Below are 15,064 nucleotides of genomic sequence, written 5' to 3'. Positions count from 1 at the left end.
TTCGGGCGACAAACCAGGGCAGGACGGTCCTACCCTGCGTCCCGTGGCCGCCCCTGGACGATGAGAAGCTGCAGCCGCAGATGAGCCCCTAGCCTCCCCTGACGCGGCGGCGGGAGCGGGCGGCGGGAGCGGGACCGGCGCCAAGCGGAGCGGCCGGGGTACCCCCGCCCGGCAGGCGGCCGACCCCGGCCCCGGCGAGCGGAGGGGACGGCGGAGGGCGGCGGGACCGGGCTGGGTGGCGGGGCCACGGCGCGGGGGAGTCGGGAGCGGCACCTATAAAAAATGGTTTCCTTCCGGAGCGGTGGTGGCGGCCGCCGCTTCCCCGGCGCGGCTCGGGCACCGGCGGCGCCCTCCGGCGTGAGGCGCTCGGAAGCCGCGGAGGAAGGCGGCTGAGCATCCAGCGCGCCGCGGGGCCGCCGCCGCCGCGTGGAGGAGGCTGAGCGGTGGGAGGGGCGGGGAGGGACCAGCCGCCGCGGTGACAAGGTGCCAGCAAAGCGGAGGGGCCGCCGCCCTCCCACCCGGGGAAGTTTGACTCGGGAGCAGCGCAGCCGCCCGGGCCACCGCGCCGGGGCGGGGAGCCGCGGCGGGAGTCGCCTCGCCCGGCGCGGCCGCGGGAGCGGGGTCGCTTCCAGCGGGAGGCGGCGGAGAGACGCCGGCAGCGGCGATAGCGGCGCTCCGGGAGCCGCCCCGCTCTCGCCATGGCAGCGCGGACCCGGAGACCCTGGCTGAGCGTGGTGCTGGGGCTAGTGCTGGGCTTCACCACCGCCTCCTGGCTCATCGCTCCCAAAGTGGTCGAGCTGAGCGAGAAGAAGAGGCACGGCGCCAGCCTCTGCTCCTACTACGGCCGCTTGGCCGGGCCGGGGGCGGCCGGGGGCGCGGCGGCGCCGGGAGGGCAGCAGGCGCCGCCGGAGGCAGCGGCGGTGCTGGGCGGCACGAGTTTCAGGAGCAGCCCCTGGGAGCTGCCGCCGGCGGCGGCGGAGGGCACGGTCTCCAGCCTTGCCGCCGGCGGGGAAGGGGAGCAGGAGGAGGAAGAGGAAGGCGGCGAGAAGCGGAGCGGCCGGCCCGGCGGCAGCCGCAACGGGAGCGGGGACTGGGGTGGGGGGGCGGACTGCGCCAAGCCCCGCAACTTCCTCTACGTGGGGGTGATGACGGCCCAGAAGTACCTGGGCAGCCGGGCGGTGGCGGCGCAGCGGACGTGGGCGTCCTCGGTGCCGGGCCGCGTGGAGTTCTTCTCCAGCCAGGGCTCCGCCGCGCCCCCCGGCCTGCCCCCGCTGCCCGTCGTCGCCCTGCCCGGCGTGGACGACTCCTACCCGCCGCAGAAGAAGTCTTTCATGATGATCAAGTACATGTACGACCACTACCTGGACAAGTACGAGTGGTTCATGCGGGCGGACGACGACGTCTACATTAAAGGTGATTGGGACTCGTCTCGCCGGTGGAAGGGAGGGCAGCGGAGACCCGGGGTCCCGGCGGGGTCCCGCGGGGGGTGGGAGACTTGGTTCCCGCCCGCGGGGGGGAGCGCAAGGGGTACTGCGACCCACTTTGCTTCCAGCCCCCCGAGTGCGGGGCGTGGGGTGGCGTCCCGGCCCCGAGGTCCTGGTGGGAACCCCGAGGTGCCCCCGCGGGGTCTGACCGGGCCGCCCCTCGGGAGGCCGCGGCGCCGCGGCGCGTTGGAGGGCTAATGCGGCGGGCTGGACCGAGGCAAGCGCAGTGAGTGGTCCCTGCGTGAGCGTGGGATTCCGGTGCCGCGGCCCACGCGCTTGCTGCGGCCCTGCCCCGCCCGAGGGCTTCGACTCGTCACTCCTCGGCAATGATGTTTTCAGCACAAGCAAAAGTTCTCCACTGGCTCACTGACGCTTCGGCTGAGCAAATGCAGCCTCTGGAGGCTGCTTGTAAAGCTGGTGTTCTCGTTGGCGGCGTGCGTCTCTGAAAAGCGCCCGCTCTCTTTCCGGGCGAGTTTGATGGCACCATTAGAAAACGATGTTCTGCAGCCCGCTTCCTTTTGGTCTGTGCTTATTGCTGCTGTTCTTCGTGCAGTGTCCAGCTCATGGGGAAGAAAGAGCAGCACCCGAGGTTGTTAAGCGTAAGCCACGGTTGTGAGTGTGGTGTAAGCATTACACTGTTGAAAGCACTGTTGAAAGTTAATTGGAGGTAACTGTATACTTCCCAATTTGTCACTTGATTTTGTGTGAGTGTTTTAATGGGCTGCCTGCTTGTTGGCTGTCATTCATCTGTGAAATACTCGCACATGCACACGTAGATATGTGTATATATTTGGTGGCAGACAAAAAAGTTGCCACTGGTTTCTTTGGGCTCACTTGTAACGAACCTGTCTTTAATTGGTTCCAAGGTTCCTAGTTTAACCTATTCAGAAACTTTTTATTTCAAGTAAGCATGAATTCACAATTTCTTAAAAGAAATAGGTTTGAAGGATAAGTGTGCAGACATTGTAGCACTGGAAATATTTTGGAAGGAGACTGGGTTTTACATTGTTCTGACAATTACCCTGTAATCAAATATAATTATCTAGGTTAATTTAGGTTTGCTCTGGTTTTCTCAAAAATTAATCCTACTAAAATAATACCTGGCATTTCCCCTTCCCTTCCTCCCCAGCGTGGAACTACATAGGGAAATTGTCCTGCTTTAGAGACTTTTGTACTAGCGAGGGAGTGCTTTCCATCAGTACCAGTTGAACAGAACAAGGTTTACTGGTAAAATTAAGTTTTGATGGTATTCTGGCTTTTGGCTGAATAGATGTCATTGTAATGTTAATTCATTAAAAAAAAAAAAAAGTCTATGAAAGGAAAGCTTGTCCAAGGATATTTTCAATTAGGAAGTGATTGAAAGTGCTTTCGAAGTGATTTCTTGTGACAGTCTCAGGTGCCTGTTACATTTTTAAAGAAGCCTGATGTACAGGAAAAGAGACGACTGGCAGACTAGGCAGAGAAATAACCGTAATCTATTCTCCTTTACAGGTGAAAAATTGGAGGAGTTTCTTCGCTCACTGAACAGCAGTAAACCTCTGTATTTGGGACAGACTGGTCTGGGTAATAATGAAGAACTCGGAAAACTCGGGCTGGAGCCTGGAGAGAATTTCTGCATGGGGGGGCCGGGAATGATCTTCAGCCGGGAGGTTCTCAGGAGGATGGTGCCACATATAGGTGAATGCCTTCGAGAAATGTACACCACTCATGAGGATGTGGAGGTGGGCAGGTGTGTCCGAAGGTTTGGAGGAACTCAGTGTGTTTGGTCATATGAGGTAAGTGACAGCGTGAATTGCAATGTGCTGTTTGTTTACAGAGTTTTACATTTTGCAAATTAAGGAGCTGTATCCACAATCTCTTTGCACCATAATTATGTTTTAATGCATTCATCAGAATGTAAACTCCAGAGTGTAAGGAAGAGAGGAAAACATTCACAGTGTGTTGCTGCAAGCATGTTTATTTCTACTCGTGTCTTTCAACTTGCATCGGTGACAATTACTGCAGCCATGTTGTAAGTAATTCTATGCAGTAAGTTGCTAAAGTATTACCTTGCAGGTTTCTAGATACAATTCTTGACAGGATGCTGCTGTATTTGATGTATGCTCTTCAGCTTGGGTCTTTTTAAGAACTTGTTTTTGGATAAGCATGTGGTGTATCTAGAGATTTGGTCTGCATCGCAGGTTCTTAAAATATGTTGTGGCATTTGAAGAATTGTCTGTATTTTCTGTATTACTCACATGTATTTTAATGGAGTTCATTAGTGGCAAAAGCAGAAATAGGGAATAGGGTTGGTTTTTTGTTGTAGAGAAAATGAAGTTTGTTACAGTGCCTGTGGCAATGACACACTTTTAACAGTGTTTTTCTTAGTGTAAAACAGTGTTAAAAATCTATTAAGGACACGCACAGTGCAACAAACCTTCCTATGCTGAAGTCATTTTAGGAGCAAATGACTTTGTTCTGCAGTAGCATTTTCTAAAGTAAAAAAGATGTGTTGCAGTAGCCAAAAAGTTTGTTTGCAACACCATAACTAAAATTCAGACTGATTTCTCTGGAAATACTGTGGTTAGAGGCAAGACTATCTTTGTAGATAAAAATAGATACTAGCTTTGTAGATAAAAAGCGTCCAACTGCCCAAAAGGGTAAAGGGTGATAGCTAATATGATGAGTATGATTTTAGTTATTTTGACTGGTTCTTTAATATTTACATATGCTTGCCCTCGTGGCACTCCTGTGTTAAGTGGGAAAACTCATTTAAATGGGCTACTGAAAGATGTTATGTGCTATTAATGACAAAAAGACAGGAAAAATAATTAATTTTGTGGAAAAGTGGTTTTCTGAATGACCTGGGGAAAGGTGGCCATTTAAAAATGTCTTTGTTAGGCTACAGTGCATGTAAACAGATGAGCAAAAGTAAATTTTTGACTAGTTGATACTAACTAGGTAGAAATCTTAGAGGTGGAAATCCTACCTTTTACTTCACAAATATAAAGGTTCTTTTAGAGACTATTTCAATAAATGTTGTAAATGTAAATGTAAAATAACGCACCTATTGCACTAGTAGAGCAGGGAAGGCATTTATCGTGCAGATGGATATCGATGGAGGACTGGTGGTTCTTAATCAACTTCCAAACAGCATGCTACATGGGCAGCTTAATCTTATACTCTGATGTGTTTAGGCTATATCTCTACAAGGTTGTTGTTAAATCCTTACGGGTCTGTGATGCCTGCTGGTTTGTATCAGATAGCAGAATTATGATTCTGCCTTGACAGTTGTATCTTGGAAGGGGTTTTGCGTTTGTTTTCCTGGTTTATCTTCTTCGGAAGAGAAAAAAAAAACTGGTAATAGATGACATTATCATTATGGTTATCATTTATTTTGATGTTGAATGTCAGGAAATTTTGGCTCCAGACACTAAGCCTAAGTGAGACGGAGTGAAAAAATATATTTGACTTTCATCAGTTTTGGAAACTGAGCTATATGACTGCCCAGAAGCTCAGCTTTTCATGGTAGGATTGGGGCCTGGAAACATAAACTTTTTGGAAAAAATGTGTGTCTTGTGGGATCTGGCATAGGGTGAGACCAGTCTTGACTGTCAGTGGCTCTTGAAGTCCCTAGATCTATATCATAAGAGATGGAAAAAGAAAAATATCTGTTAGGCATTGCAATAGCAGGTGGCATTTCTGATCATTATTTCCGTCTGTTAGAAGAATCTTTGACATTGTTGCTGGTATAGGAGGTGCTCCAGAAGGTGCAGATGATTAAGACAAAGCTGCTTAGGATGCTGTCCCAGCATTAAATCTGTGTCGAAGGAAAGGAGCGAAATAGGGTGTCCAGAAAGAGAGAAGTTGCATTTGTGCTTTGGCATAGTTTGTGCTCTGTAGCCTGTTGTTTCAAGCAGTCTGATACTGCACCTGAATGGTACCTGGCATGTTGCAGGTTGGTAAATTAATGGGTGACCAAAATCGCTTTTTTCCTAGGACACTGGAACTTTTGCTGTGTGCTTTTTCATTCCTGCCTTAGATCTGTCACACCCTTTGTATGCTAGAACAGGAATTATTGTCTCAGATACACATGTGCAAAACCCAAGATTGGGACCAGGAATTTCTGCATAGCCAGTTGCGCTTTTGTCCCAAAGTCCTCTTGTTGTATGTAAGTATTAAACTGGGTCCTGTTGTGCTGCAAGATTTTTATGAACTTCACTGCTTTGACACTCTCCTGCCCTTTCATTCCTGGCTGAAGGTCACCATCTCTTTCTTCTGGTGCTCTACTGATTCAGCTGAAGCAAAGACATGCTCAGGTTCAGGTTTCAAGTGTCTCGCCCCTCCCTGCTCCAGCTCACCAGAGGGCTGCACAAGTCCTGCAGAACAGAACAGCAACCAAAAGGAGTGACGACACTTCATTGACAGGTGCATAATTTATTTAGTATGTGCTACTGAAGACTAATATAAACTGGAAACCATTCCTTTAAAATAAAATTCATACAAGCAGAAAAGCTCTAGAAGAGTTGAATCACTGTTACATCATTTTTTACTAGATTTCTTTTCTAAGAACTGGAATATAAGTCTCTTTGTGGATCAAAAAGATCAAGAGAAAGCCTGAAATGCTTGTCTTTACCGGGTGGCTTAACTGGTGTGGGTATGACTGACTGCCTGTCAGGGTTTATTCTGCTACCATTTAGAGTTAGCTGGTAAGCTGTGCTAGTTTATATGCATACTATGCTTACTGGCAAGGAGAGGGTTACGACTTATATATTTTTTTTTAATTTTCTTTTTCTTTGTCTTTCATAATGAATAAGAAAAGAAGAGGTGTACAAGCCTGCAATGAGCCACCCTTACTCCTGGGGCTTTCTAGAGTTTCATTCTTGTTCTGCTAGATTTGAAGCCAGGGCTGAAGGCTGTGTCTCCCACATACCAAACGACTAACGGCTAAGGTGATTGTGTCTCTCTGTCTCTGCTGATGGAGCTCCTCACTCTAAATAAAGAATCAGTCATCAGACTGTTGAGGGTGAGTCTAATAACAGGGTCTTTAGGGCACTTGTACAGAATGGAGGAGACAAAAACCTGCCCTCGGGCTGTAATTTGACAGTTGCTCTAAGCCGACACAAATAAGGGCTTTCAATGAAGTGTGGTCACTCCTTTTGGTTACTGTTCTATTCTGCAGGACTTGTGCAGCCCTCTGGTGAGCTGGAGCAGGGAGGGGCGAGACACTTGAAACCTGAACCTGAGCATGTCTTTGCTTCAGCTGAATCAGTAGAGCACCAGAAGAAAGAGATGGCGACCCTCAGCCAGGAATGAAAGGGCAGGAGAGTGTCAAACTGCCCTTCTTGGCAGCAGCTGATACTCAGATTGGCTGGAAGCAACAGATGAACTGCAGCCTAAGTCTTGTACATTTCCTTGCTACATGAGGAAGTATCAGCTAGAGGTGCTGTGTTTTGGATGGGTCATTTTCTTTCTACAGAAAGTCCACCCTTGTTCTGATATATTTGTCAACTGTATCGTAATTTGTACTCCAGTTTTGATGAGGCTGTAATGATTAAGGTATGATAAACTTGACAAATTTGTCTAAAATGTCTCTGTAAAAAGCCTTTTTGTTTTTATTAGAAGTTAGCAACTTCTGCTTCCCCAAATCAATACCAGTAGAGATTAAAAAGGGCCTTTTGCTTTTGTGCTTTCAGAATCTGCATTTCAAGCTGGCATTTTCTTTTCCACTGATTTTGAAGCCTTGAAATGTTTTTCTTTAAATGAATGAAGAGATTAGCTTGATTTTAGTGACTCATGGTTGTTTTATTCTTCAGAAACAAAAATACAGTTAAAAAACAGAGATGCTATGTTTTTCTGCATTTTGTTGTTTAGGAGGGACTTGACTACAGAGGGCCTTTTGGAAAAAGGCTTTATTGCTGCCTCTTCCCCCCTCCCTCTCCCCCCCCACCCCCTGCCTTTTTGTTAATGATGTTTGTGGTTTCAAAATACTATTTTGTAATTTTTAACCTAAGTTTATAATAGATCAAATAGTGTCGTTCCACAACAATTCAAGCAGAAATCAACCATTATCAGGCTATAAACACTGACTATCAGAGAAGGGTTTTCTTCAGGAAATGAAAAATTAAAAATGCAACATAAAAAGATTTAAAGACTATTCATCAGTGTATTTGTGACATTTATTCTAATGTTAAGTTTGTAAGGCTTTTCTTTTTGTAGCCTGTTTTTCCCATTCTGTGGGAGAAAATATCACAGGATCATAGACTATCTCAAGTTAGAAAGGACTCATATGGATCGTCAAGTCCAGTGCTGGCTATATTAATTTTAAGCTTAAAAACTACATTCATACAAAGCACCCCATATACTTTTGATCTTTTGGTAGTGTGTACATTGATATTGAAAGAACATATTGTACTTTGCACAATACAAGCAGTCCACATTAATAATTGTATCTGTTTTTCCATTTTTTTTTTTCCTTTTACAAATTTCTATGGCAAACAGAATACAGTCTCATTACTACAACTTTTTTTTTAATAATACAACTCTCTAATATTCTATTTGTTGTTGATTCCCAGTAGTTACAGTAAATATTTCAGTAAATATCCTGGGAAAATACCTATTCGGATCAAACTACACTTTCAAAAAGGTTCCCTATGCAGTGCACTGGTATTGTGACTGTCTTCTGAGATGCTGGAACCTTTGTAAGTCATCTTCTGTCTTCATGTAAAAATAATCTATCTTTTCCTTTTTGATGCTAGTTTTTCTTTCTGTTGTATTTTAATTTTTCATTTGAGGCTTTTTCTCTCTCCTTGGTGAGATGTTGGTGGATCACAACTCAGCTTTGAGTTCAGCAGTACACCAAACAGAAGCATTAGATGTGTATTTGCCTTTGATGATAAGAAGATGATATTTTGCTCATTCAGGTACTGGAATGATCAGTCTTGAAGCTGCAGTACTCACCTCCATTTAAGCTATTGCTTTTGGGCAGCTTCATTAGGTAGTTACATAAATGTAGCCATCGTATTAAAAAAACCATACAGTGAGCTATCAGTGACCCTAGGATAGAAATGCATGGAAGTCCGGATAACTAGAGCTGTAGCGGGGGCTCTGAGGTTATATGGGGTGGAACAAGATGACTGCAGAGGCCTCAGAACTGTTCGAATAAATGGCTGATGACTGGTACAGAATTGTGTATGTGTTCTCTTAGCTATTTGTTATTAATAGCTATCTGATTACAGCAATGTAAAAGGTAGTTACCAAGCTTTTTTACTTTATTGTGATTCTCACCTGGATGCAAGAGTGAGTTATATTTCCATACCATTGTAATAGAGTGTTTCTGTGTGTACACGATACTGAAAAAAATGCAAATCATTAAATGCGTATCCTGTTGCAGTAACTGTGGTGCTAAAATTGGGTCCTAAAATTCTGGTCCTTATTTGGGCCACCTGCCCCTCTTGTGCTATGCAGACTCCCTGCTCTTCTTCTGGCTTTGTAAGTAATCTGCTGTCATTCATTTGCTTTTTTACCTGGGGAATTTGAGGAGACTGCCTGGTGTCTGCATCTCTTGGGTTCACATACCATGGGGACTCCCTGTCGTCTTGCCCCTTTTTGATCCTGCAAGATCAGCTTGGCTGGGATTTGGGGAAGTTCACAGTGAAAAAAAAGAGTCGTCCCTGGTACTTGCATGTGATTGAGGGTCTTAAGAGTTTCCCCATGTGTCTCAGCAGGAGTGCAAGAGTTGGAGATACTTTTTTGGGAGGTCTTTATTGTGAAGGATTCAGATGGTATTCCCACAGCTACTGTGCAGGTATATGCCAGCACACACAAGCCCACAGCTGCGGTCCACTTTATGATGGCTTTTTAGCTGTGAAGCCAAGAGCTAAAGTGGCTCTTTCTCAGCTTGGTTGGGCGCTAGCTTTTTTCAGATTTCTGCCTTGTTTGCACATGGGGTGTCCTATCTTTTCTGCTGTGCCCTGAGAGGAAATACTGCTGTGTAATTCTGACTCCTGATACTGAGTTACCAAGGTGCTGGAGGACTCTGGGAGTGTGTTTTCCTGTCCATGATATGAAAAAAGCATGGATACACCTTCCTCTTACTGTGTTTTCTTTCAAGATGGCAGTAGCTATCTATGTGCAGGACTATGTGGTCTAGCTAACAGCTTCTTAGTCTGTTTTGAATGTTTGTATTTTCTTAAAGCAAATATTTCAAAAGTTTTCCTCTTTAAGAATAAGCTCTTGTTTGAATTATCAAAGCATCCCACAGACAAGCAAAAGAAAAGCATTAGGTTAGGAGAAATTCTTACATGATTGAAAATGTGTCTTTAGTTCTGCAAATGGGTATCCTGAACCATCTCTCAACCTGTATAGAAATTTAAACCTAAACACATTCAACTTTTTTCTCGTTTGCTCTGAAAGTGTTTTCTCAAGACTTCTGTGCAATTTGCGTATTTGAGGTGGCATTTCCAGAGAAGTCTGGTGCAGAAGGCTAGTGAGCTGTTGAAGTGTGTTTAAAAATAGTATTTGACATGAAACAATGCAATTGTGGCACAGCTGTTGTAAGACTCATCTCATTTAAACCCATCACATCATCACTCTTGGCAGTGCCTGTCACATTATAGAAGGAATAAGCTTGATTTTTAAATAGAGGCTTACTGATGAAGAACTTTACTGCTTTAGGGCCAACAGTGGATTCAGTGCTTTAAGTGGATCCATGAAAGGAAGCACAATGAAACCCTGATGTTTTTTACTTTTTACCTGGAAATAATTTTCTGTACTTTACCTTAAAATCAAGTAAACCAAACCACATGGGAAGCATTAGTTTCTATAGATAGCATGAGAATTATCTTTTTTGTTCAAAATTTTGTATTTCCTAGGTGTTCTGAAATAAATTTCCCTTTCACAAGTACATATTTAATCATGGTTATTGGTCATACTTTGACAAAGAGTTTTGTTAAACTCTTCTGCTTGAGCCTTTTTGAAGATGACGTGTGTGTTGCAGATTGCCAGGTTAATCAAATTGGATAGAGTTGCTCAAAGTGTCTATAATCTTCTCAAAGGCACTGATAGTCCACAGGTTGTTTCCTCCGGCTCCCTCCCAAGCCCCAGAGTTGATGGGTTTTGTATCTTTTTTTGATTTGTTCTTGGTATCTCTTCATGTCCTGACTTAGAAAATCTCCCAGAGGTAACTTTCACTTTCCAATTTCACATCTTTTGATGAGATCAAAAGACGTGCTTCTACTGAAAGAAAATGCTCACAAAGAGAGAAGCTGGAAGTTGTAAACAAGGAGAGTTAGAGAAATTGTTTGAAATAAGCATTAATTAAGTGTACTTATATTTACCTTGGTGTTTCATTAGGTATCAAAAATAGAGTATGTTTCCTTTTTTAGAAGAATAAACTTTCAAGCTATTCTTCCAGTTCTGTATGTTTCTTGGGAGTTTTCTGCAAGTAGACAAATAGTTATAAAGTGTAGCTGCATCATTTTAAGTCTTCAGACTTTATTTGATCTGTGGTTCTCATTACCAAAGTGGTTTTCACCTATTTTCAGTTCTTATGTGAGAAGGTATGTATTAAGTCATTGTCTGTATATGCTGCTGTAACATACACATACAGATGATCTCTATGGTCCCTTCCAACTCTAAAAAAAATTCAGTGAAAAAAATTCAGTGAAATACACGCTCAAATACGCTTTCATTTAATTATTTGATTTCATTATATAGTATTAAATATTCAAAGAATGCATACATTAATTTAAAGTGGAGTAAGAACTGAAACATTTTGAGGAGTTTATTCCATCTGAACAGTGCTGGCTAATGAGTTAAGCTCAAGATGAGTGCACAGGACGGTTACTCTTTATAACATATTTGGAACTGGGCAGCAAGTAAATGTGTAGTTCCATCCTGGCTGCAATAATTTTGGCTTCCTGGGTATTACACTAAGGAAAAATTTTTGGCTTGCTTTAAAGAATTCTTTTAAAACATACATATACTTTAGGAAACAAAGACCATCTAAATTAGAGGTGTAATTTTAGGAAATTCTGGATGAGGATAAGCAACCTGGTAACTGACACAGGTTTCTTGAATGCAGTGTTATGTATGATTTAGTCTTGAAATGAACCTAGGAAAAGGAAGGTTACTTTTTCATATATTTTTTATTTAGTGCTTTCGAGACATATTTTCCACATTTGCTGAAGTATTAGCTTTAGTAAACTAACCTTTGTGAACATTTAAAAATGAAAAAAGAACTCTAAAATTAGTTTCTTTTGGAATGTGCTGCTTTAACCAGGCAGTTAGAATACTGAAGATTAAAACCTGAGTTACTGACCAGACAGATTTTTTTTTTTTTTTTATTTTTAGTTTGTGTTAAAATATTTGATTTAGAAACTTGGAAGTATTTCTTTTAATAATTTTCAAATAGGATTGTCATTTTGTGCTTTCTTTTTTTGTGCACTTGATACTTCGATGGATTTTATATTTTCAAGGTTGTTTTAAAGTGCATTTGAATTCCTAAATGTTTTTGCTTTTTGTTTCCTTATTTTTTAATTTTTTTTTTTTTTTACAGCCATTCAAGGACTATAATTTCATCACCAATGACAATGCTCCTTTTGACTCACTTGCTGGTATCAGGGAGGTGTTTGTTCACGGAGCCCTTCCTGAGTGTGGCATGTGTGAACAAGCTCCTCATGGCACGAAAGCAGATGCACTAAAGAAATGCAGCATTTCTTTAGTTGTACACATGGCTGCAGTGCGGTGAAAATATGCGTGGCCTTAACTACTACGTGAGGCATACACTGTAAATCTGTGTGCATGGAAATGTGCATTTGTATGTACATATGCATATATATAACACTTACGCATAACAAAGTTGCTAACAAAGCTCCCAGAGGCATAAGTGAAGGTCCTTTGGAGCTTTTAAGCTGTGCTTCTAGGTCTTTATTGCACTCTCTCTAATGTAAAGCTTAAGAACTTAGCCTTCAGCTTGTTTTTCATTTATCTTATGTTATGCCCTTCTGTTCTGTATATACACATATTTTGGCTTCCAGCTTCAATTTAATGTAGCTTTTTGGCTTTCCATTTTCCTTGTAAGCTTTTTCTTTTCAACTACAGAGTGTAGCACACCTATTATCATAAAAACTTTTCAACACCAACGAGGACTTTCTTATGGACCACCTCTTGTCCTGCCAGAATTGCACAGCTTCCTGTTGTTGATCATGATAAAACACAGTGACTTTTTCTGTCACTTTTTATCAATTTTGAGCAAAATTTTCTGAAGTGCATGAGTCTCAGTTCCAGAAGTAAGGGAATTTAACTAGAACAGACATAGCTGATGACAAAGCTTTCAGGAAAGTGCTTAACTCAGCAAATGAAATAGTTTTGTTAGGTGCTTTTGATATTTCTAATTGTTGTTTTCAAATAAATTGTTAGATATAAATCTATCCTGCTAGAACGAATGAAAGCAGTTGGTAGTATTTTGGGTTCTTCTTCTACTCTAAATTTTTGTGGATGAAGATATTTTTCATCATGTGGTAGGGGGAAATAATTGCACCTAAGTGGAAGTAACTGACTGTAATAGAAAGCCTTGTGAAACAGTAAAAAGTATTTTTTCTTAATGTTTGGCTGTAGTAATTTTTGGAAATGTAGTTTTAGTGTATCCAAGAGTGTCATCCAAATATATGTATTTCTTTTGTAACATTTGATGCCTGAGGTTTTCTTAGAGTTTTAGAGCATGTCAGATACATCTTTGCAAAAATTGATTATTGTTTGTACCTTCAAGAAGAAATTCTGTATTGGAGCTGTGTATTGGGCATTCCTCCATGCTGGCCATGGTAAGGTGGTGCTCACTTCCTCCTTCCAAATCTGTTAGCCTTACTTTTTATTGTACTAAACCCAAGAATAAACCTACCTTCAGACTCTCTTCTTAAATTACTATGCATGCTGTGCTGTTGGCATGTATACTTGAAGGTGATGACTCTGTCATGGGAGGGAGATGTAAGAGCCCTGTGGTCTTTATGAAGCAGATAGACTTGAATGAATAAGGGCTAGTCTTCTTTCTTGCATGCTTATCAACTATCCCAGCCCAGCCTGATAATCCTAACTTGTCTCTGGAAAAATATTTTGAATAGCAGTGGCTTTATTATTTTAGCTGCACATAATACCAAAAGAGGAGAGGAAGAAGGTAGGTTGAAATAACTGACATCCCGTTGTTGAGTTTGGTGTGTTAGAAGACAGCTACTATGAATCAGCTGCTCATGATTGGGAATTGCATTGTCACAAATACAACTCAAATAATGAGTTTTTGTCTTAAAATAGGATGTGGTGCTGGTGTTCTCTGTGTGTAGGTCTGTATAAATGTGTGTGTATGTAAATTTTTAATAATCACGCAGTGTATTGCCATTTGTGTTTTTGCTCCACTTTGAACATAGGATAATCATAAAGATGATTAAATTTTATGTCATTTAGCTTGTTACCAGCTATTTCTGGAGACTGATGATTATGATAACAATTGTGCCTAGGACTATCTGTAGTTGTAGGAGCCTCACTCACATGTGAGAATCCACTGTCACAATATTGTTTTGTTTCTATTAAACATGCGAGTTATCTTTTATAGTACTCACCCACTGACTGTGTTTTGCTAGTGCACTGAGGGATGCAGAAGCACTTATGCTCCCACATTTATCTGAGTAGGACTTCCGTTAACTGTGGACGCTGTTCATAAAATGCTGATAAAAGTTCATTAGTTCAGAAGGGTAAAAAAAGTCTGAAGCCCTCAGAACAACTGTGTTAAAATACATCGCAGATGAAGGTTAGTTATTGACCTGATTAAATTGGAGCTTTCAAATTTTTCATGTTTCTGAATACTGGTGATATCTACTTTGGCACTTCAGTAGTAGCAGTCCTGAAGGTAAGTCCAGAACAGCAGGAGCTTCCCACTCACCTCAATTTAAAAGAACTTTGCTATTGCTAATTGGAATGTTTAGTTTAGTACTAAACTCATAATTTTAGTAAATAACTTAATTGTTAATTTTTCATTGCTAAACATCATTTGGAGAGCTACTGTTTTCCTTGGAAATGGACTTTGAAAATATTTACTTTGAGGTTCTGCCATAAATCTGTGGACTGGCCAATGGAAACAAATTAGCTGATGGTTTTACCGGTTTCCAAATCCATGTTACCTCCAGTGTAGGTACACTTTGTGTTCTTTCAGACTTGAAAGAAAATAAAATCATAGAATGGTTTGGGTTGGAAGGGATCTTAAAGATCACCCAGTTTGAACCTCCCTCTTCCATTGGCAGGGGCATCTCCCACTAGACCAGGCTGCTCAAAGCCCCATCCAGCCTGGTCTTGAACACTTCCAGGTATGGGGCATCCACAACTTCTGCGGGCAACCTGTTCCAGTGCCTCACCGCCCTCATAGTGAAAAATTTCTTCCTGATATCAAATGCAAATCTACCATCTTCTGGCTTGAAGGCATTATCCCTCATCTTATCATTACAGGCCCTTGTAAAAAGTCCTTCTCCAGCTTTCTTGTAGGTCCCCTTAGGATACTGGAAAGCTCTTATAAAGTCTCTCTGGAGCCTTCTCTTCTCCAGGCTGACCAACCCCAA

General features: G+C 42.7%; 1 protein-coding gene across 1 annotated transcript in view; it reads left to right on the top strand.

Annotated features, from left to right (window-relative positions):
* The first annotated feature begins 698 nt into the window (after positions 1-698).
* CHSY3 (chondroitin sulfate synthase 3) overlaps positions 699-15,064 on the top strand; it is a 158,328-nt gene continuing 143,962 nt past the window's right edge. The window contains exons 1-2 of the mRNA XM_074166608.1: positions 699-1,413; positions 2,976-3,259. Of these exons, the coding sequence (XP_074022709.1) occupies positions 699-1,413; positions 2,976-3,259 (999 nt within the window). The remainder of the gene's footprint in view (positions 1,414-2,975; positions 3,260-15,064) is intronic.

The sequence above is a fragment of the Numenius arquata genome, chromosome Z (assembly GCF_964106895.1).
Source record: "Numenius arquata chromosome Z, bNumArq3.hap1.1, whole genome shotgun sequence".
Lineage (NCBI taxonomy): Eukaryota > Metazoa > Chordata > Aves > Charadriiformes > Scolopacidae > Numenius > Numenius arquata.
Note: the sequence above shows the minus strand (reverse complement) of the source record. Positions and strands in the feature narration are given on the sequence as shown.